General features: G+C 40.1%; 1 protein-coding gene across 1 annotated transcript in view; it reads left to right on the forward strand.

Moving 5' to 3' along the window:
• The window catches only part of PGM5 (phosphoglucomutase 5), a 69650-nt gene that overhangs the window by 26160 nt on the left and 21202 nt on the right, over positions 1-22288 (forward strand). Inside the window, exon 7 of the mRNA XM_066568923.1 lies at positions 18220-18335. Coding sequence (XP_066425020.1) covers positions 18220-18335 — 116 coding nt within the window. The remainder of the gene's footprint in view (positions 1-18219; positions 18336-22288) is intronic.

Consider the following 22288-nt stretch of genomic DNA (forward strand, 5'->3'; position numbering starts at 1 on the left):
GTCAGGCTGTTAACACAGCATACTGCAGCATAGCAATGACAACTGGTTTTCTGTATGTGTATTCAAAAAGCCCTGCCTTTGCTCACAGCGTTTAGCTCATCACAGGCCATGCTTTTGGGAATGGGGCAGAGACAGGCTGTCTAATACCGAGTCAGTTGTTGCCATAAAAGAAGTGGAGAGTGTCTTTTCTACAACAAGGCATAATCTTCCTGCTGCTTAGCCATGGCAGAATTTGAAGGCTAAAATAAACTCGGAATTTTAAAAGGAATTACATTTGTTGTGTAAAAGTTCACAGAATGCTAGAAGTCATCATATCTTATCACTGTGCATTCTCTTCGTCCTGCTGATGAGGAGTTAACTTACTCTATAGGCACATGAGTACTGAAATAATAATGAAAAGTGGTTCTTGTATCTCAGCCAGGAAGGGCATGAATAACCCTAGGGATTACTGCAGTACATCTGGAGAGCATGGCTGCATGCTTTCCAGCTGGTTGGACTTCTCTTCATTACTACTGTGAACTCTGCAATCAAACCTCATTCTCTGTGGATATGTAGTACATATGTGTGCAATTTGTCACTGGAACGGGCTTTTCAGGGAAGTGATTGCAGCACCAAGTTCGTCAGAGTTCAAGGAGCATCTGCACAATGATCTCAGTCATATGGTTAATTGTTGGGTCATCGTGTGAGGGGCAGGGGGTTGGACTTGGTGATTCTTATGGGTCCTTTCCAACTTGAGACATTATGTGATTCTTCACCTCACAAAGACTCTGAGCACTGTGCCAGCTGGTTTTATCACGTGAAAGACAAAATTCTATTGGTGTATGTTGCTGCCAAAGTGCATCTCTCTCTCATTATGCTCAAAGAAGTGTGTGTATTTGCTAGTTGTCTGTGGCAAAGCAGCTTTTGTCTCTTGCTTTATCCTTACTTCTAGCCCAGCCATAGCTGAATACTGTATATGTCAACAGCTGTTTCTAATCATTCTATTAGAGCTTGTGTGAAAAGGACAATGAGGTTTTCATAAGGCATGGAGTCACAGGCATGCTGTCCTGAAGGTTATACTTCTTTTGGGAGTTGACTCTTGAAACATTTGCAAAAGAGGGTGAGAAGTTATGCATTTTGGATCTGAATCTCAGTCTGATGACTAAAGCAACATGAGACAGCATTTGGTGTGGAACATCGTGATGAGTACACCTGTTAACAACCCACACACTGAGGAAAACAACCCCCTAATAAGAAAGAGTTACACAGACTTGTGCAAAGCTTTCCAGTACATTTGTAACCAAGATAAACAGTTAGAAACATTAGTTGCTCCATTACATTTTGTTGGAAGCTATCAGACTTGTAAGTTTTGAGTTTGTGGAAAGGTCCATTTCAAAGGCAATTATGGCATTTTCACAAACTTGTGTATTATACATGGAGGGGTGTGTAACTTAGGTTAAAGAGAAGATATGTTGCCCATATATATTGTTTGCAACTGTAATGCATAAATAGTTTTTTATCCTAACTGGTTTGACTGGGAAACCAGTGAGAATTTTTGTTTTCATCACTTTTATCAATTATATAATTTGTCTGAGTTTATAAGAAGTATGGGCTTTGCTTTTGATGAAAATTAGTGTAGTTTCACAGTTCAAGTAGCATTTTATTACCACTAGTGCAACATCATGAGGTTGCCAGAATATTACAGAGTGAACTAAGCCATAGTCTGTAAATTTACTTAAAAGATTGATATTTTTGTTTATTTCATTTGGTACAATGGATCTGAGGTGTAGTATGTGTAGTTATGGATGATTTGACTGGCTTGCAGAATCTTTCTGTGATTCCAGAGAGGAGTAATATAGATAGAGAAAATGTCTCCATAAAGTTACTGCTGAGTTGTATTAGAAAATTCGCTTAGTCAGAGCTCTACTTGTAAATTGTAGAATTCAGTTCTTTAGGATATGCTCCTGACTGGCTGATCACTCAGTGCTGGAGTAGTCTACTGGGCTGTTTTAACTCTGCAATCATCCAGTGTTGTATTTTTTCTCAGTATCTTTCCTCCCAAGTGCAAATTGATTTCTTAGAGAAGATGGAACCTGATGGGACTGTAAGGATAGCTCCTTTGTGGGCCAGTCAGCACTGATTGTCAGTGGCCCACACCAGCTATGAGGTCTTGAAGTTTCCAGAATCAAGAGCTAATTCTACACCTCTCCTAGATAACAGAATATTGAGTAAATTGTTCTTCAGAAACACAAGAAATTGTTGTCTAAAATCAAATTAATGTGCTCTCAGGAACACTGCTGTGTATAGATTTCTAAGAGTACTTTCTCTTGTTCAAATGAATCAACTCCCTGTCAGGTACAACTAAAGCTCTGTTTGCTTATTTTTGTCAAATCTCTGCACAAATAAAGTTTGTTTTTCTCCTCCATCATTTAGAAATGCTTAAGATGATTGATTCATTCTTGCTTTTGCCAATTAGAGAATTTTACTGACATCATTACAGTCTGTGAGCTGTAAGCTTCTTGTCCAGTTTCAATCTGACTTTGCTCCTTTGCAGAAATTGTCTTTGTGGTGGGTATCACTCAGCCAGCAAAATTAGAGAGTTAATTAAAGTTCTTGTAGCTCACTGAAATTATGTAGACTGTCCTGCTGAATTTACTGTAATGATACTGAACTGCAGCTTGAATTAACCCATCAGACCCTTCCATTTCTATCTTTACAGCCACCATTAAGTGTAGGATATATCAAGGCCCACATGTCAAATTTTTAGAGATTTCTTCTTTTTTTAATCAGATCAGTCAATTCTTTGTTTCACTGGAAAGAGTTGTGGAAAGCCTGGCAGTAACTTTTCTAGAAATTTTTCAAATGAATCATTCAGAACATTAAAATTTGTTACTAATGAATGGATGAGAGTCTTGGAAATGCTTTGGCCAACCATTGGCTACAAGTATTTCCATACCTGAGGCAAAAAGGAGTCCACTGTGTTTTTCCTGTGCCTGTTGCTTATGCCCCAGAGCTGTTCTGCATGTTCCTTGTTTAGTTACTTATCTTTAAATCTTTTAAATGTTACTGTGAGTTGGGAGAGTGCTGGAAAGTGACCCCAAGTTAGTGGAATCTATATGGGCAGAGTCTCAGTGAAGGAAATTAATTTCTTAACATTCAGTAGCTGTTTATTCTGGGAGTTTTCCTTTCCTTGTGTGGATCTGACAAATTTGCCTTCCTCCTGTAGGCTTTGAAGTCCATCTCAGCTACAGTTAACCTAGTGGTGGTGACTGATACTTGGTCAAGCTGGTTTGATGGGCTTTAAGTGGAATGTTAGAGTTTTTCCTCTCGAAAATAGAATTTTCCTATTGGTACTTCTGCTTAAAGGCAAGGGAGGAGTCTGCAGGGGCTAGGCAGGAGGAACCCTTGCAATCTGTAGTCTCAGCACAGATAAACTTCTAGCGATTTGTAGTTAAACTACAAATCGTTTGGCTTCTTTACACAGTGTGCTGACAGCATCCTGTTTTTCTCTGTAGATTAAAAATTATAATGAGAAATCAGAAGCAAGAGGACGAACACTCAAATTTTGTACTTTGAAATTGCTTCTTCCCTCCTTTTTAAACAATAAACCTTCGAACTTATTTTTATTTATACACAGACCTATTCACCTTGGTATAATTTTTTTCCCCTCTTCCCAGGGAGTGGTATTTCTGTCTGTAAGGTACTGAATTTGTTAACAGATTTCTTGGAAACAGCTCTTACAGTCCACATAACTAATGTTGCTTTATAATAAAAGAGCAAAATGTCAACTATTAAACACTCAGTAAAGCAAAATAGTTGACATTTTGCTCTTGGTACCAGTTAAGGAAGTAATTAAGCACATTTACTTTTGGACTCATGAGAACCCCTAGAGATTTGAAAGGAAATAAGAAATCCTTTTGTAGAAGTTTAAAAAAATAAAAAAATAAATGGATGGAGAATATAGGAAAAACAAGGTCTGTATGAAAGTACTGGGGTTTTTATTACTTATTTGTTTTTTATTTTCATCCATTTATTATTTACTCATTTTTTTCTGGCACTGAACCCTTGTATAAAACACTTGTTCTGTAAAGGAGAAATTGAAGCTGTGCTGTGCTTGAGTCAGCATCCCCCAGCACAAACCTCCTAGGTTGCATCTCTTCATAAATCTCAGTGTGGGTGGCATGCTGTAGCTGGGCCAGAAGGACATAAGATATGGAAGGGGAAGAGTGCTGAAGAGCACAACTCAGAAGACGAGGTTGTATGTCCACAGACGGTACTGTAGTGTGAAATCATGTAAAGCTTGTGAACGTTCTGAACACTGCTGCCCTTAAGGAAGGTAACAGACTCATCAAACCCTGAATTACACATTCTTCATGCAGTGAGGTGTTTTTTATGGGAGCCTGGATAAGCCTGTATGTCTACATGGTATCTATGCAGGGCAGTGCAGATGATATTCTGTAGAGTCCCACTGCCTGTTTGTGTCTGCAAAGCACCAAACCTGGCCTGTGAAGGAGATTAGCCAACAGGGGCACAGTGCCACACTGATGGGCCCAGACTGCTTCCTGCTTAACAGATCATTCCTTCATCCTGAGCTTAAAGGTACCTGCACCATGCTCTGTTGGTCAGTGTGGCATTTTTTATTCACCTTCAAAGGTGCCTAAAGTGGCTGAGTATGCAGCTGAGCTTAAATCAGTAGTCCTCCCACAAAAAGTTTGGCTATGAACTTTGTAGACCTGCCCCTGAGAAATGCAGCACACTTTTTTCTAGTCTCCTTTCTTGTTTATTCTCATCTTGCCATGTCTGTGTTTTCCTGCACACACAGCAGAAAAGAACACTATTATAAATACCGTACTTAAAATAAACGCTTGCTCTTTGCAAACTCAGATACAGATACTCAGTCCAGATACAGGCATTCAGGTTGACAGTCTGGGTTAGTTCTAAGCACAGTGGAATCGTTCTGAATTTTATCATTCAGTGGAAGAGAAAGAAGAGATCAGTGTTGGTAGTGTGATAAGTTCAAAAGGCTATTAATAGTTTGGAAAAAGAATTTTAAAATGGACTTATTCCTATTAAAAGGTAACTAAGAGTAATTTCTAGCAGTTAAAAGTTAATTCACTGATTTAATTGTTTGTAATGAGAGTACAAATATTTCCTTTGAAATTAAGGGTTTTGCATTATGATTAAATTAACTTTTCTTTAAAAAAAAGGAATGTTGGGTTTTCTCTTGACCTAACAATGTATTTAATACAGATGAGCAAGACAGTGCTCCTTAGTAACTCTACTCATAGGAAACTCCACCTGAGTTGGTATTTTGATGAAATTTTATTATTATTGTACCAAAGGCTATTGTCTAGGAATTGCATCCATTTCTGATTCCTTTTGGAAGACCTGCTCCATGCTAAAATCTCTGCTGTGATTTTTATTAAAAGCTGACAGAGTAGGTTTAGGTTGTGATGTTTTTTTGTTTTCTGGAGACTGCAAGGAATTGTGTGTTTTGAAGTTTGACCTAGCCTGCTTTCATGCTGACAGGAGTATCCATACCATTATAGTCTTACTGAGCAGAAGCAGATGCCTCAGACTTACTGGCTGGTTTCATGTCTGAAGTGAGTGGCTTCTCAAAATCCATGGTAGGATTTTTTAAGGCTGAATTTCCTCAAAACGAGGGATAGCTCTCAGTTTCTATACGTACAAACATCATTTAAATGGAATTAAACATTTAGCTCTTCAGAGGACTGTTTTCTCTTATGGAGTCTCATTGTTAGAACTCTGTATTATTGTCCACATTTCAGAGGGGGACTGACCAGCCAAAGTTGTAGTTCAGGCCTTAAAACCTAGGCCTGCATATGAGGACTCCACCAGTGTAACTTCCTAAAAGTGATTTAACTTCCAGAAAGCAGATTCTTTAATGGCTCATAGTGCTTCCAAATTTGGGATGGTAACAGTCTCACTACAACATGTGTGTAACTTGCATTCACATGATAGTTTTAACCCTGGCAGTAATTTCATACCTTGGTCACTGCAACAATAACCTATTTGCAGCACCTGCAATTGTAGGGTGATAAATCCCAGCTTTGTGTGCTGTTTCATGTATTTTTTAAAGGTGCATTTACCATTCTGTTCACCAGTGAGTTCTGCATCAGTGACAGTTCACCTCATCACAGATTAGTGAGACTAGGCTAGAGTACAGTGTCCATAAAAAGTATCCTTGTACCTCCTGCCCATAGAGGACAGGATTATCACATTAGCTTTGAAGGCAAAGGCAGACTCAGCAAGGAGCTGTGCTGGCTATTTTTACTTTGACCACTTAACTCCCTGAGGAGTAAGGAGGAGGCAATGGCTTTCTGCAGTCCTTTCTCTGGGGTTTGATTAGATCTGTGCTGCAGCTTTTGACCTGCTTACGGATGCATTTCAGTTCTACAGTGCTCCACTGGCTCTGTATCAGGCTATGCAGTTAGGCAAATTACTTTACTTTTACCCTTTGGGATAGAATCAGAAAGTTACCTGTGTGGATTGGGACACAAATTAGTTTTCTGTTATTTTGTAAAGTGTCTCAGGTACTTTCAAGAGTGCTGTCTTTTTTGTGTGTTGCACAAGGTGCTTGTATCATTTGGCTGGGGTGCTGCAGAGCTTGTGTAGGAAAACTTGATGGTGTGAAATATGGAGCTGTCTGTTCACACCATGACCTACAGGTGGCAACAAGGAATATGACTGACTGCAAGGCCTCACTGTGGGTATTGGGGAGCCTGAGTCCTGGGATAAGTGCTTTAATCATTCTTGTGATGGTGCAAGTCTGCTCCTAAGGAAGACAGATGAAGTCCAGTGAACTTCAAGGGGCCAAAGGGAGATTCTAAGTTTTAAATTTGTTTGGTTCAGAGGTTTAAAGCCAAGTGTCTGACTTTCCACACAATATTCCTTGGGTATGGTGGTGATTGTGCTGAACAGGAGTTCCATGTAGCCCAGTTGCTTGTATGTGTCTGGTATTACAAGACACGAGGCAGGTAGATTGTACTAATGGATTTATTAGCTAAACTGAGCAAAGGAGAAGCATTACTGGGCCTGGACTAGTGCTAGTGATGAGCTCATTAGAGGGTTAAGATCGGAGACTGACTGGAATGTAGTGACCATGCCTGGGTTGAGTTCATGATCCCAAGGAGCATCGGCCTGGCAAGGAATATAGAATGGATGTTGAATTTTAGAAAAGCAAACTTCCAGTTGTTTAAATAATTAGTGAATGTGATCCCCTGGGAAATTGTCCTTAAGGATAGAAGAGCAGACCATAGCTGGCAACTCTTTGAGCTCAAGTGTTTAGAAAATCAAAGAGAGAGGGACAGAAACTGGTATGGCTGAGCAAGGATCTGCTTCTCAAATTGAGGAATAAGAAGGAAGTACTTAGCCAATGGAAGCAGGACAAGTGATCTGGGAAGAGTACAGAGATACAGATTAGATGTGTAAGGATGGGTCAGGAAAACTAAGGCACAGATGGAATGGGACTTGGCAAGGGATGTGAAGAATACCAAGAAAGAATTCTGTAAGTACATAGCTTGGAAAAGGAAGGCTGAAAATAAAGGCCATGGTAAACGAGAAGGAAGAATGGTGAAAACAGAAATGGAAAAGTCTGAGGTACTCAATGAATTCTTTGCCTCAGTCTTCACTGGCAGTCAGGCTTTCCACATCTCTCAAGTATCTGAACCTCCAGGTGGGGGCTGGGGGAGTCAAGTTCATATCACTGGCAGTGAAGAGTGGATATGAGACCACTTGACGAAGCTAAATAGGCCCAAGGCTGATGAGATACACTCAAGGTTCCTGAGGGATATTCTTACCAAGCCATTCTCCATGATATTTGAAGAGTTATGGTGGTCATGCAAAGCCCCTGGAGACTAGAAAAACGAAAACATCAGTCCTGTTTTTAAAAAGGGGAGAAAGGAAGATTGGGAACTACAGACTGGTGATCTCACCACTGTGCCGATCATGGGGCAGATCCTCATGGAAGCAGTGTTAAGGCACATGCAAGACAAGGAGGTGATCCAAGGCAGCCAGCACAGCTTTACTAAGGACAAATTGTGCCTAGCCTGATGGCCCTGTATGATGGAGTTTACCAGATTACCATGGTTGACAAAGACTGACAGATGTCATATACCTAAGTTTGTGTTAGGCCACTGACATGGTCCCACATGGCATCATAAAGAGGGGTGGCCAGCAGGGTCAGGGAGGGGATTCTGCTGTTGTGAGATCCTACTTGCAGTGCTGCATTCAGTTCTGAGATCCTCAGCACGAGAAAGGTGTGGACCTGTTGTAGCAGGTCCAAAAGAGGACCATGAAGGTGATCAGAAGTCAGAAGCACCTCTCCAGTGAGGACAGACTGAGAGACTTGGGGTTGTTCAGCCTGTAGAAGAGAAGGTTCTGGGGAGACCTTGGGGGAGCCTTTTTGTACCTAAAGAGGGCTTATGACAAGATGGAGAACAGCTTTCCACATGCACACGTAGTGATAGGACAAGGGGGAATGTTTTCAAATTGAATATGAGAGATTTATATTAGAAATTCGGAAACATTCTTCACTGTGAGGGTAGTGAGGCACTGAAATGGGTTGCCTGGAGAAGTTGTGGACAGCTGTGGTGGTTTGACAGGAAATGTGTTTTTTGGGATGCTGTGTTTTGGGCCAATGGATATTCAGGCTTTAATACTGGCATTTAACCTGGCCATTAGGACATGGATCCACCTCTGAGAACACGGGGTTAAAAGCAGAGCTCTCCCCTGGGAGGGCTCTCTTGGGTTTCCAGCGGGAGAGAGTTCGGGTCTCTGCCCCGGCCCAGCTGCTGGCTGGGCAGGGGAGGGGAAAGCAATGTGGCCGAGAGAGGTAGGACTGAGCCCGGGGGTGGAAGGGTGGAAGAGAGAGAGAGAGAGAGAGAGAGACCGGGAGCCATCGGGCAGCCCCCCCTGAGAGACACAGAGAGAGAGAGAGAGAGAGAGAGAGAGGGAGAGAGAGCCGCTGCCTGGGACTGTAACCTTGAAAGTGGATAAACATGGGCCTGTGCCGGCAGCACGACTGGGATGGAGAAGAAGGGGGGGGGTTCAGCCGGCTGCTTGTAGGAGCTTTTAACCCCTTTTTGGAGAATGAGAACTTTACAGAACATTGACCTCTCCTAGAAGATAGAGTGGAAGATGAGGAAGGAAATGGGCCAGTGTGAGAGAGGTCTGGGCGAGTGAGAGATAGTAGAAGAGTAGAGAAGAATCCTAGTGGGAAGAGATGATGGAGTGGCTTTTGCTGGACTCTTTTTGTACAGCCATGGACAGACCCATGTTCCTTGTGACACAGAGACTGCATTCTAGGGGGAGGCGATGGCCACAGAACCAAGAGGGTTCAGTGTGGATGCCCCTCGGCCCCAGGGGGTGAAAAATATGGGGGGGACAGGTGTCCCAAAGGAGAGACTGTGGGGACAGGTGTCCCAAAGGAGAGACTGTGCCTTTTTTGGATCGGGACAGAGCATCCTTAAAAAAGACAACCCTAGAAGCAGCTCTGGTCCATGTTCAGTGGTGAGAGCACTGGACATGAAAAGGAAGAAGTCACAATGGCAGATGTACTCCGGGCAGTGCCACGAGTGACACAGAAACACACGAGGCTTCAGCTGTGTTTCCAGGGGAAGCCCATGGCACAAGAAGGACTCCTCTCCTCTTGATGAACTGAGGATTGATTGTCTAAAAGGTGGTGCTGGACCGAGAGTTGGTGATTTGAGGAATAGATGTATTGTGTTGGAAATTTGGTGGGGGGAGGAGGAAATGCATTTGTGAGGTTTTCATTTTCCCTGTGTATGTGTTCCTTTTTATTTGTAGTTGTAGAGTAGTTAATAAAGTTCTGTTTTCTTTTCTTTCCTAAGTAGGAGCCTGCTTTGCTTATTCCTGGTCACATCTCACAGCAGCTACCAGGGAGAGGGTATCTTCATGGGGGCACTGGCATTGTGCAAGTGTCAAACCATGACAACAGCCCATCCCTGGAAATGCCCAAGGCCGGGTTGGATGGGGCTATGAGCAATGTGATGTAGTGGGTAGCATCCTTACCTGTCACATCTAGTTCCATCCTTACCATGGAACTAGATGATCTTCAAAGTCACTTGCAATCCAACTCCTCCTATGATTCTGTGACTTTGTGATTCTATGACTTTGCCTTTCTGCTAGAGCAGTTTTTAGTTTCTGCTGTTGAAAGATTTCAAAAACAAAGAGAGGCCAACGTGAGACTGAGAGGCAGGAGAAAATACTGGAACAGTTTATTGGTTCAAGTTATGTTACATGAATGCCAGGAGGCTCCATCGATAGAAAGCTAATTCACCTAGTACTGATAAGATTTATTGATGATATCTGCAATTATTAGCAATCCATTACTTAGGACTATTGTCAGGCAAAAAAAATTCACCTTAAGTTGCCAGTTTTCAAGACAGAAGCTATCCCTGAACACCAGATCTTGGTTCAGCGTACCTTTATTCCACCTGTATTAAGTACTTTAGTTAAAACATTGCAGGGGTTGGGAGGAAGGAAAACAAAAAATAATCCTAACTTATTTAGATGCTTCATAGTTAAAGTGTCTCCAGATGCTTTTTCTGTATTGATTTGTTTTATAGGATTGTTCTCTGTGGGATGTAGCATAGTAGAAAGCAAAAAGTAAGGGAACTTGTCTATTTTTTTCTCTGCCACGGTGTTCTGACAGCCTCTCTGCCAGACATGACACCTTGCATCTTATCTTAGTGATGTCCTGGTTATCTGTGTTGTGTGTGAGGGCCTAGCATTCCACTGCTTTTTGCTTAATAAATTAAAGACTGGGAAGGAGTAACACTGTAATACTTGACCATATAAGGGAGATGACTGTTTTAGTTCTGCTCCTTGCACAATATGCAGTTGAAGCCTTTTAAGGGAAGGTGGCACAGACAGAGTGAAAACATCCAGAAGCAGAACATCTATTTCATGTTATAGTTGGTGCCAGTGCTCCTGCTGTCATTGCTACTACTGTGAATTTCTCACAGTCTATTGCAGTTGCATAGATAAAAAGTGAAGACTTAGAGATGGGACTAAAAAAAAAGTTACAACCATTTGGTTCCTGACTCTTGCATCCTAAGAAATAGTAAGAATGAAGAGAGAACCGACCAAAGGTGAGATTAATTAGACTAAAGAAGTTGAAAAATGAAGTAGCAAAGAGCTCTCCAACACTGGAAAGAAGAGACCAAAAAGGGAACAAGTGGAAATGCCATGCAGTGAGAATGGGATTGGACCCAGTGGTCTAAAAGAATGAAACCATTAAATTTTGGGTCTGGTTGCAAGTACACTTAAGACAAATTCTGTAGTATGTGGTTAGAAAACAGCCAACCCAGTATCTTTATTAAAAGGATAGCAAAATTGATGTAGGCAAACAGAAATGACTTGTGTTGACCTCAGAAATGTCCAGAGTGTTGGAAAAAAAATCCAAGCAACTCAGGTAGTAAAATATCAAATACAAAGGTTTGTAGGTTAAGGTTAGACTGTGTGTGAAGACTTACTTTCAGCTAGAGAAATGATCTTCTTGGTAAATCAGATGCAGGTCCCTTATTGAGACATGTTTAATTCTTTGCACGAAGCAAAACTACAGAAGTGGAAAGAAAAACAGTGTCTGTTAGTTTCAGTCAAATAATAATCTTGTCTTTGAAATAAAATGTGCTTCACACCTAAAACCAAATTAGGCTTTTATCAGCTGGAGATTAGATAACAAAGACTACTTCAGTGGCTAAGTAGAGATTTAGAAGACCTAGGAAGAAACCTTTTCCTTCTATAGCCATAGTAACTCTGAAAGAAACCATTACAGAGGTTTGTTCTCTTTTAGAGTGCTGCTACAACATACTATCCTTCAGTGCCCAAATCTGTCCCACAAATTCCTTCAATTCCTGATTGTTAGTGCCTGTCAGTGCTTACCCTTCTGCAGAGGAAGACGTGCTGAAGGATCATCTCTGAATTATCTACCTCAGTGCTGCACCACAGAGAGGAGCAGGATTGAAAATCAGTGTATCCATGGAACACCAGTCAGTGTTTTGAAGCCTGTTCATCCAGGTGCCTGTTAGCATCTTTCACATGTCAGCTGATACCTACAGGTGGTGGAAGATGAGAGACAGGGACATGTATAGCTGCTTCTCTAGTGTTTCTTTCATTAATACCTATTTCTTCCTCCAAATTCAGACTCCAGAATGAAAGTGGTGCTGCAGTTTACCCTAGACAGCATTTCACCTACAATACAAATCTCTAGCCAGTCACTTACATCTTTACAAGTTCATGAGACCTGTCAAAGAAGGCCCTTCCCCTAGTGTTGTGACCTTTATCTTTGTGGTGAACAGGCATCACAACTTTGGCAGGATGAATCTGTCTGATTGACTGATCTATTCTTGGAAGTTATAAGAGTTTCACTGGCACAAGAAAGTCAGCTTGCTGCAGGCTGTTGTATTCGAATGATTTATATTCATCTGGATGTTTTTGTGGCATTGTAGTGATTAGGTTAGAGAAAACTTCCCTCTGACTCTTGTTGTAAGTCAGGGTCATTCTTCTGGTGTCACAGGTGTTTTGCTAGTGCAAAACCATGATGTCTGGGAGATACCATCAAGGACCACTTGGTTTTATGAGCCTATCTGTGAAAAATAGTCTGTTGTGTCTACTGAAAACTGAAATAAAATTATCATGGATAACTTTTGTGATCTTTAACCAAGGATCTTTAACGCTTTTAAATAAAAAAAGTGTTTGAAAAATGAAAATCTTTTTTACACAGTTTAGCAGGCTAATATTTTTAGAATTACAAGGAAAATAATCTGGGCTATCAAAGAGTCCTGTACCTTCTGTTTTCCTAGTTAGGTGGCATGTAGATGGCTATGAAGTGTAAGGAAGACGACCTGTGATATTCAGATGTGAAACTGTACAATAAGTAGTCCAGTTGCCTGGTTTTCCGCATTAGTCCGTTAGGTCTTTCAGGGGTAATGTTAGAACTAGCTGTTACTTTTTTTTTTTTTTCTTGTCAGGAAATTTTTAAAAATTCTAATCTTTATTAGAAGACTATAATTATGTTCATTATTATCTTTATTATCAGCTGGCCAGCTCATGATTTAGTGAGAGGTCATGCCTTATTGTGTAGTTCTAGAATTGGCTTCACATTTCTGTGTTGGTACTAAACTCTCCAATAATTCTGTTTTTTAGAGATGAAATAACTCAAACTGATTTTCAGCATTGCATTGTATACATTCTTCTTATCTTTAAAAATAAAGTGGGCAGTCAGTATAGGTAACGTGGGACTAGCTCTTCAAAATAAAAATTACAGTGCAACTGTGAAACAGTAGGAAGGTAAATTTAACAATGGAACTGTACAATATTTATCTTCCTATTTTCACTCATTTTGTTACAGCCTCATTTAAAAGCATCTGCTCCTACTATTTTTTAAATTCACAAAGTATAATTATAAATAATGTGTAATTGCAAAAAGTACAGTCCACTCTTCTTTGATTTAACCTTTTTCTCCTTAATTAGTATTTCAGCATCTTGGGAACATAAATGCTGTTAGTTCTGATATGAGCAGACTAACTAAGGTTATTCTAAGGTTATAACTAAGGTTACCTTACAGTTTGGTTCTAAATGTAAATACTCTGTTTCCTAGTCTAGCAAGGGGTAGTTACTGCTAAACACAGACAGAAGAAACTTTACTGTATAATCTCATTGATGTAGTGAGCACTTACACTAAAGGAAGGCAAGAAGTGTAGTGTTTGAAGTCAGTCCCATTAAATGTCCAAGATGGCAAGAACCAGAATGTCCATGGTTTGTTGTCTTCTTTCAACATAGTTCATACTCATGGAACATATAAACACAGCTATATCAACTGTGTGGTTAGACATAAATAGACTGTCTTTACTTCAAATAGACTAGGGAAATGAAGCTGTTTATAGGGCATATTTTTCCCCAGTTTTTATTTTGAATTGCTCCGGAAGTATATTCTATCCATTAAGTCAGGCCTTTTAACAGCCAATACCTACAACATGAAAGCTCGGAGCTTGAGGTATCACCCTTACAGGTGCACTGCTGTATCAATATCTTGTTGATGATGCATTACACATATTTAAGGATATATAAAATTTACTGTGTTATCTGGGACTTCTTCAAGATAAATACCACTTGTAGTACCAGTTCTAAGACTCACTTCCTGAGAGAACGAGTATCCTCTCTCATCAAGAGAGCTCATACAGACAAAACTCTTTACATTTGCTTGACTTTACATTTCTAACTCCCCAAATTTGGGGATCTAGTGTAAGTATACAGAAAGAAGGGAAACTTAAAAAGCTGTACATACGTAGTCTTGGTTGAACTGTCCTGTGAAGGTGCATTTCTAAAAACATTGTAAAATGTAATTAATGGACCTATGATTTGTTGAAGATAAAAATCTTTACCGTGACTCATCAGCAGTTCTTGCAGAGTTGCAAGTTCCTGAAACCCTTATCCTAAGCATTTATTTGCCTAGCATTTATCAAACCTGTCAGGAAGCCATATGCTCCATTAAATAGTGCTGCAAATGTTCAGTTCAGCAGAACACAGAAACTTAATTTCAAATTTGATCCACAGGGATTCTGTCAGTCTCAACTGGAACTTCTTTAAAAAAATATCTGGCTTCTTGTTGTATCAATGATTGAAAGCTCTGATTTAGGAATTTTGTCTATATTAAAAAGCAGATTGGTAAATACAGAGTGAAAAAAATACTGGAAAAATGAGGGTTTTTTTTTTTTTTGCTTTTTCTCTCCTGAATACCCAGTCATATTTTTAGTTTAGAAAGATGTAGATGTAGGAGCATTAAAAATCCCTCCCCTTTCCCACATCTAATCTCTGTTTTCCCTGGCTTTGAAGATCTAGTAATTTCACCGTCACATATTAGCTTCCTTCCTCTGAGGGTGTTTTCCTGTATTTTGTGTGATTATGTGTTTGATCTAATGCAGCATATTATTTCTCAGAGTCTGCAGCTTTGAGAATTTTGCAACTTTCATGAGGGAATCCCCCCCTCATGTTTTCTGGGGTGATTTTTCACCGTGAATGTCTATAGGCTGCATAAAGGCACATTCTGCATTTGTTGAGACTGCCAGTGATGAGTCTTTATTTCAGAAAAATGTCAGTAAGGAAGGAGTATGCTTGATTTTCTGTGTACTTCTACTTACTTACTTTGTTGAATTATTAAGAGCCAGAAACAACAAGAAAAAAGAAGGCGCATGGAACAATCTGTCATATTCCTACTACAAACTATTCGTACTATAAACTCTGTACAAAGTGAGCCCACATGCCAACAGAAACAACATTTGTATTTTCATTGCTAGCCTATACCTAGAACTCTTTGAAAACAGCTACAGCCGTTTGAAGCTTTTAGTGGTGGTCAGGGTAACTCCATCCTAGGCTATTTGTTCCCCAGCTAGAGGAATGTAGAAAAGTAAATGGGAAATGATTTCCTTCTCCAAAAACTGTACCAGGATATGGGAACATTTCTGCAAGCCAACATATTTCAGTTGTATTGTTAGGCTACCTTAAGAGAATTGGTTTTGCTCTGCCAGCATGTTAGGTATTGCCTTCTGGTTTATTGTTTTCTCTTTTTTTGGCAGTACAGTCCTGTTTTCAGCCTGAAGTTATTGTCACACAGAGATTAAATTCTTTCTTGCTCTTGACTTTTTGAAGAGCCAGACAGATACCTGTTCAGCTCTGTCCTGTGAAACCTCCCTTTATGGAACAACATTTCTAAGGGTTAATAATACATGTAGTGCTGTATAAACACAAGGAGGTATGTACTCACCCCTACCTCTAAAGTAGAGGTATGAAATCTGAGTTCAGGATTAAAAGTTCTGGTAATACCCTTTGGTAATACCCTTTTCTTCATGTACATTTTTGTCTCTTTTCAAATAAATATCAGCAATTCTTACTCCATCTGGTTTAAAAATCACTGATTTTAGATGTAATATGAGCACCTAGAATGGATATTCTTACATAAAAGAAAGATTGATTTGGAGACTACATTACAGTGCAGGTTAACAGTGTAAAAAATTTCAGAGATAATACTTAAGGGCTGAACTGTATTGCCACCACTTTTGGTGATGAATGGAGCTAAATCTGGTTGGTGGCTGGTCACCAGTAGTGTTCCCCAGGGCTCAGTACTGGTGCTGGACCTGTTTAACATCTTTATCAATCATTTGGATGAGGGGATATAATTCAGCTCAGTCATTTCACAAGCACCACCATCAGGCAGGAGTGCTGATCTGCTGGAGGGCAGGAAGGCTCTGCAGAGGGATCTGGACAGGCTGGACCATGGGCCCAGGCCAGTGGTGTGAGGTTCAACAAGGCCCAGTGCTGGGTCCTGCCCTTGGGTCACAGCAAGCCCAGGCAGTGCCACAGGCTGGGGCAGAGTGGCTGCAAAGCTGCCACAGGAAAAGGCCCTGGGGGTGCTGGTGACAGCAGCTGAACATGAGCCAGCAGTGCCCAGGTGGCCAAGAAGGCCAATGGCATCCTGGCCTGTGCCAGCAATGGTGTGGCCAGCAGGAGCAGGGCAGGGATTGTCCCCCTGTACTTGGATAGTGAGACTGAGGTGCTGGAGCATGTCCAGAGAAGGACAGTGAAGCTGGTGAGTCTGGAGCACAAGTCCTGTGAGGAACAGCTGAGGGAGCTGAAGTTTTTTAACCTGGAGAAAAGGGGAGGCCTTATCACTCTATAATTGCCTGCAGGGAGGTTGTAACCAGGTGGTGGTCAATCTCTTCTGCTGTGTATCAAGTGAAAGGGCAAGAGGAAGTGGCCTTAAGTTGTGCAAGGTTAGGTTCAGATTCAATATTAGAAGGATTTTTCACTGAAGGAGTGGCTAGACATTGAAATAAATTGGCCATGGAAATGGCAGAGTAACTCTCTGAAGTATTCAGGAGGTGTCTGGATGTGGCACCTGGGGTGATTATGATTATGGTGATGCTAGGTTGATGTTTGGACTAGATGATCTTGAAGGTCTCTTACAACCTTGACGATTCTGTGATTCTCTCATTTAGATATATTTATGTACCAGGTTTTGAAGGGGTCAGTGCTGGCATATTTTGACAGTTTATTCCATCTATTTTATGCACTTAATGTAAGACAGAGAGATGTGCCATCAGAAAACAGGTGTTTATTTGACCAGAAGGGTGACTGCTTTCACCTTGACACTTTTAGACAGATTGTGTTGTGTTGAATCCATCTTTGATTGATTGATTTTGCTTTGGCTTGACTGGAGTTAAAATTAAGTAAACTCTCTTGCTTTGAGAAGTATTGTTAGGTATGATAGTTGAAGCAATCGTAAGGTCATTGGTAGTTGGTCAGATTGCTTCACTGTATCTCAGTTCTTACTTTCCATGTTATAAAACAGTTGGTTCTGAAAACCCTAGGCACACAATGAAAACCAGAAAATATAATTAGAAAGAAGACTGGTAATACCCGTTTTGTGTAAATCCCATTTTGAGACTTAGAGTTCTTTGGAGTTGTTGGGTGGGTTTTCTTTCTTTCTTGTTTTTTAGTCCAAGCAAGGGTTTTTTCATTGTAGTTTTTAACAGGAATATTTACCAGTTAACAAGCTGGGGAAAAGAATGCATATCCACCTTACAAGGTTGTTAATTTTGGTTCTTGAAAACACTGACACATCACACAGATAGTGAGTGGGTTTCTTGTATTACATGATAGGAGACAGGGAAATTAAGTTGAGATTCAGGTTGAGACTAGGAAAGGTTTTTAAAGAACATACTGGAAGCATTCCTGTATTTTCTTGTCTTTGAAGACATTACAAGAAGTAAAAGTATCTTTCAAGCATTTTGATATTTGACTATCTGTATTTTGTAAAGGAGGATGCTTCAACATGATAATTTAACTTTCATTAAAATATTAGTACAGCAAAACTGTCCATCCTTAGATTAGCTGTTTCTTGGTCAGTAAGAAGGGAAAGATACTGGTAAAGCCTATTGAACTGAGGTCCTACATTTTCCAAAATAATGCACTTAATGTATAAACATACTTGGGTTCTGGCTGAAGTTAGATACTGAGACAAGGATCAGTTTTGAATGGTAGTGTTGATCTGTTCTTGGTTTTGGTTTTTATTTTTCTACTTCTACTCCAGCTGTCAGGAGATGTAAGGAGACGTAGAATATTCCTCAACTGATCTCAGATCATATGTAAAAAAAAGCATGATCTTAATCATGTGATGTTTTATTGTATGTTTTCCAGAGTGGCAAAAGTAATGAAGGTTCCTGTATATGAGACACCAGCAGGATGGAGGTATTTTTCCAATCTCATGGACTCTGGACGTTGTTCCCTTTGTGGTGAGGAGAGTTTTGGCACTGGTAAGTAATACATAATCAGAAATTACCACAAACTTAATTTTTCCTGGATGCCTCAAGTCAAACCCAAAACAATCAGCAAATTAGCTCTGTCTTGTGCTGAAACAGAGAACTTTCTGTTGTTCACATCTTGAGGTTCATCTTGTAAGTGTGGTGTTCAGCACTTAAGCCATGAAAAATACGGGAAATGGATATTCAGCAGAGGCAAGCAACCTTACTGCTGCCCAGACAGCTTCTGGAGGTGCCTCTTCTGACTTGAACATAATGCAAAAAAGCCTCAGTGGTTCCTCTGCAGGTCTTCACAGACTGCAGCAGCATTTGGAGGGATTTTGCCTGTATGGAAGCCACATGTTTTTTCCTAATGTGATTAGGTGTACAGAGGATTGGTATATCTGATGGTACATCTAAGAAAACTGTTTCAGACTTTCCTTTTTGGAACATCACAATTGCTCAAGTGTCAGATAAAATCATCATTAGAAGAAATTCACTTGCATGTGAGCATTTGTGTTTTCCCTAGGTATTTCTGCCATATCAGTCCCAAGAACCAATCAAACGACAGAATGCAGAATAAATGACAAATTTGAGCCATCAGAAATATAGTATTGACAGTAAGAAACAGAGCAAATAATTGAAGTATGTAGTCTATAAATGTACATAAATGTGGTTTTAGTTGATGAGAATGATAAAATACATTTCAGAGTATTTATTTTTTTCTTTCCTGGATTCTGGCACAGAAATTCTTCCTTTTTGTTTATCAGTAGGGGTATATTACAAGTCCTTGAAAAAGCACAGACCAGAATAACTTAATAATTTGCCTGGCTAGTAGTTTATTCTATATTTTGATGTGAGATATGGAGTTATGGAGTTCTCTATTTTGAACGTGTAATACCTTGGCTGCAGCTCTTTGTAGAAAATTAATTACCATGCAGTGAAACTTGATTACAAATTTCATTTTGCTTTAATTGATTTATGTCCAGTATTAAGTTTGTTGGTTGGGATCAATTAGAGCAGAATGCTGCTTTTTAAAAAAGAATGATACATTAAACAGCTATAGACATGGCACTTCATGTATTTATCTTCTTGTTTGCTCTATGGATCTGAATGGGCTATGATGCAAGAATAAAAATATGTTGTATTTTGGGGGTCTTATATGTAAGAAGGAAGAGAATTTAAATTTATAATTAATGATGATTTTCTTTTTGTTGCCAATGGGAACCCATGTCCTGTGATTGGCAAACTGTATGCCTTCACTATTTGCTCTGAGTGGCACAGGTTTGTATGGCCTTGACTATATCTTTTGAATACAAACTTCCTCTACAGTGTGTTCTATGAGGTCATTCAGAGAGATGTAATTTGAGGGGAGAAGGGCAGGAAGATCTTTTACCTTTCAGAATGTACTGCTATTTGTTGTGTGTTGTTGAACTGCATTTCCATTAACCCACGCGAGGTGTGAACTGGGGAGTTTTCAACTCTCACTGCTTTTTAATACTTTTTCACTGGGCCAATTCTGTACCTCTTCCGTCTAAAAACTGAAGTTCCTCTTGTGCATGCAAACCAGATACTTTGATGAAATTTGTCTGGTTCTAAAGACATTGGTAGGACCTCAGTAGCACACAAATTATTTGGAAGAAAACTCCTGGCTTCATCATCCTACTGAAGAAAGTTAAGTGTGGATTTTAACTACAAGGAGCTTGTAAGAGTTTTGGTGGTGAGTTCCCATATGTTGAAGTATGTCTAGAAGTATATCTAGGTCCCTTAGCCTACAGAGTGCAGCACCTCCTGCTGCATGTAGGCTTATATGTAGAGTAGTGGTTTGTCATGACATACGTGCCATATGTCATGACAAACCACTGCAGAGCTCTGTCTCAGCTTGAGGAGTTATTATCCTAGACCATCTTCATCTGATGGTGTTGAGTAGGACTCTTTCAGATGCTTTCTGACTGAGGGAGAAGAGAGGAATTACTGGTTGTGCTCAGTAGAAGCCATGTCTTCTTTGAGGTAACTTGCCATTTAAACTTTATGGTGCAGTTATAAAAAAAGACAAACATCAGATTTTTCTTTCACATTGCAAAAGCACATTCAGCTATTGCTAAGCAGGGTGTCCCAAGTACTGGTGGATTTTATCCCTGGAGATCAGTCACATAGAAATGAAAATGTGTTTTGACCTACTGTAACAATGAGGACAATATGATCTTTGTAGGTCTAATTTTATTTTCCTGAGTATCTGATAGTGTTTGTATTTGGGAAGAGAAACACTCATGGAGGTCATGGAAGTGCCTCTAGGGTTTGACTGTTCTAGATAGGCAAGAAAATTACCCTGACCTCTCTTCACTTGCCATTGACATTTTTCTTTGCCTTAAACAATGTGAGGCCTTAAAACAATTCTGTACTATAAAACTTCTGTACTATAGCCTCTCTTCCAAAGTTGCATGACCTGACCTTAGACTAGTCTCTACATTCCTTACCACTCTGTGTTCTTACATTGTCTGGTTCTTCTATTCTATCATCAATTCTTCAGATTCCTCATAAATCCTAACTCTCGTGAGTGCTTGAAGAACATACTGCTGGCCAGCATGGAGAGCTAGCCTACAGCATTATCTTGGCATCTCGGTATGCTCTGATCAGATTAACTTTGTTGTACCTGCAGCACTTCAGTGCAGAAAGCCTCTTGATCTCCAGTTTTATCCAATTCCATCTAAAGGCAAATCTGGACACTCAAGATTCAATTTCATGGGCATCCAGAGAACTTGAGCACGGGGTTTGAATTCCTCAGTCCGTGTGTTGTTGCTGTGTAAAAAAGTATGATTCAGAAGGAGATTTCCTAAAGAGGTTGTGGAGTCTCCCTCACTGGAGATACTCAAGAACCGTCTGGACTCAATCCTTTGCCATGTGCTCTGGGGATAAGCCTGCTTGAGCAGGGAGATTGAACCAGATGCCCTGTTGTGGTCCCTTCCAACCCAACCCGTTCTGTGATCCTGTGACACTTTTGGGGCAAATTATGTAATGGCTGTGATGTCTAAAGTTTGCCTCAATTTCCTTATCATCTTTCAGTTCAGTGCAGATGTCTGAAAAGTGTCCTCATATGCCAGGAGGTTGGTTTATTTTTAAGACATGTTCTGATTTGTAGATGACCAGTACTTTAGCAATGTGATCTGGTTTTAGCAGTAAATATTTACCTTATTGCGAATCTTTTAGTAATGTCCTAAGCTGTGTGACCCTCACATGTTTCTGCCAGTATTGGGCATTTGAATCAATTTTACAGCTTTTGCCCAGTCATACCTATTTAGGGAACTGAAATTTGGCACTTCTTTAGCTTTCAGCATGGAATAATTATGTAAGTGTACTATGTAGTGATCAGAAAGGGAAATTCACAGCTCTGTGTAAGAGAAAGGAGTTTTAAAAATCCACCTTTTTCATCAAACTTCATTGGAAATCAGTTGTTTGTGTACCCAGGTAATAAAGCCCAGCTGAAATTTCCAAGTAGTACAGAGCCCTGGTTTTATAACATAAGGGACTTTGGTGTGGTGAGTAAATAAAAGCAAATTTTCTGCTATAAAAGGAGAAAAGATGTTGAAAACATCCCATACAGCTGTATTTCCCAAACTTGTTTTCTGGCAGCTGATCTTGGAGCTAAACCAATGCTTTAAAAACTTCTTCCATTTTTGTAGCAGTGTGGGGAGCTTGTCAGATGAGGTTAGTAGCTTTCTGGTTCTGTGACTAATGCCCGGTACAGAGTTCAAAGGAAGGCCTCGGCAGCAGCAATTACTTTCTAAATTTCATCAGCAAGTTATTAATCAGGATTAGGAGAACTGTGTGGCTGATTTATCTTACTGCAGTTTAAACCATTTCAGGTTGAATGCTACAACTTTCATAATTTGCTTACTTCATCTCCAAATTCACAGATTCTATTAACATCAACCCCCTTCTCCTGAAAGATTATTTGGAAGAAGACCTAG

Source organism: Molothrus aeneus, chromosome Z, assembly GCF_037042795.1.
Source record: "Molothrus aeneus isolate 106 chromosome Z, BPBGC_Maene_1.0, whole genome shotgun sequence".
Lineage (NCBI taxonomy): Eukaryota > Metazoa > Chordata > Aves > Passeriformes > Icteridae > Molothrus > Molothrus aeneus.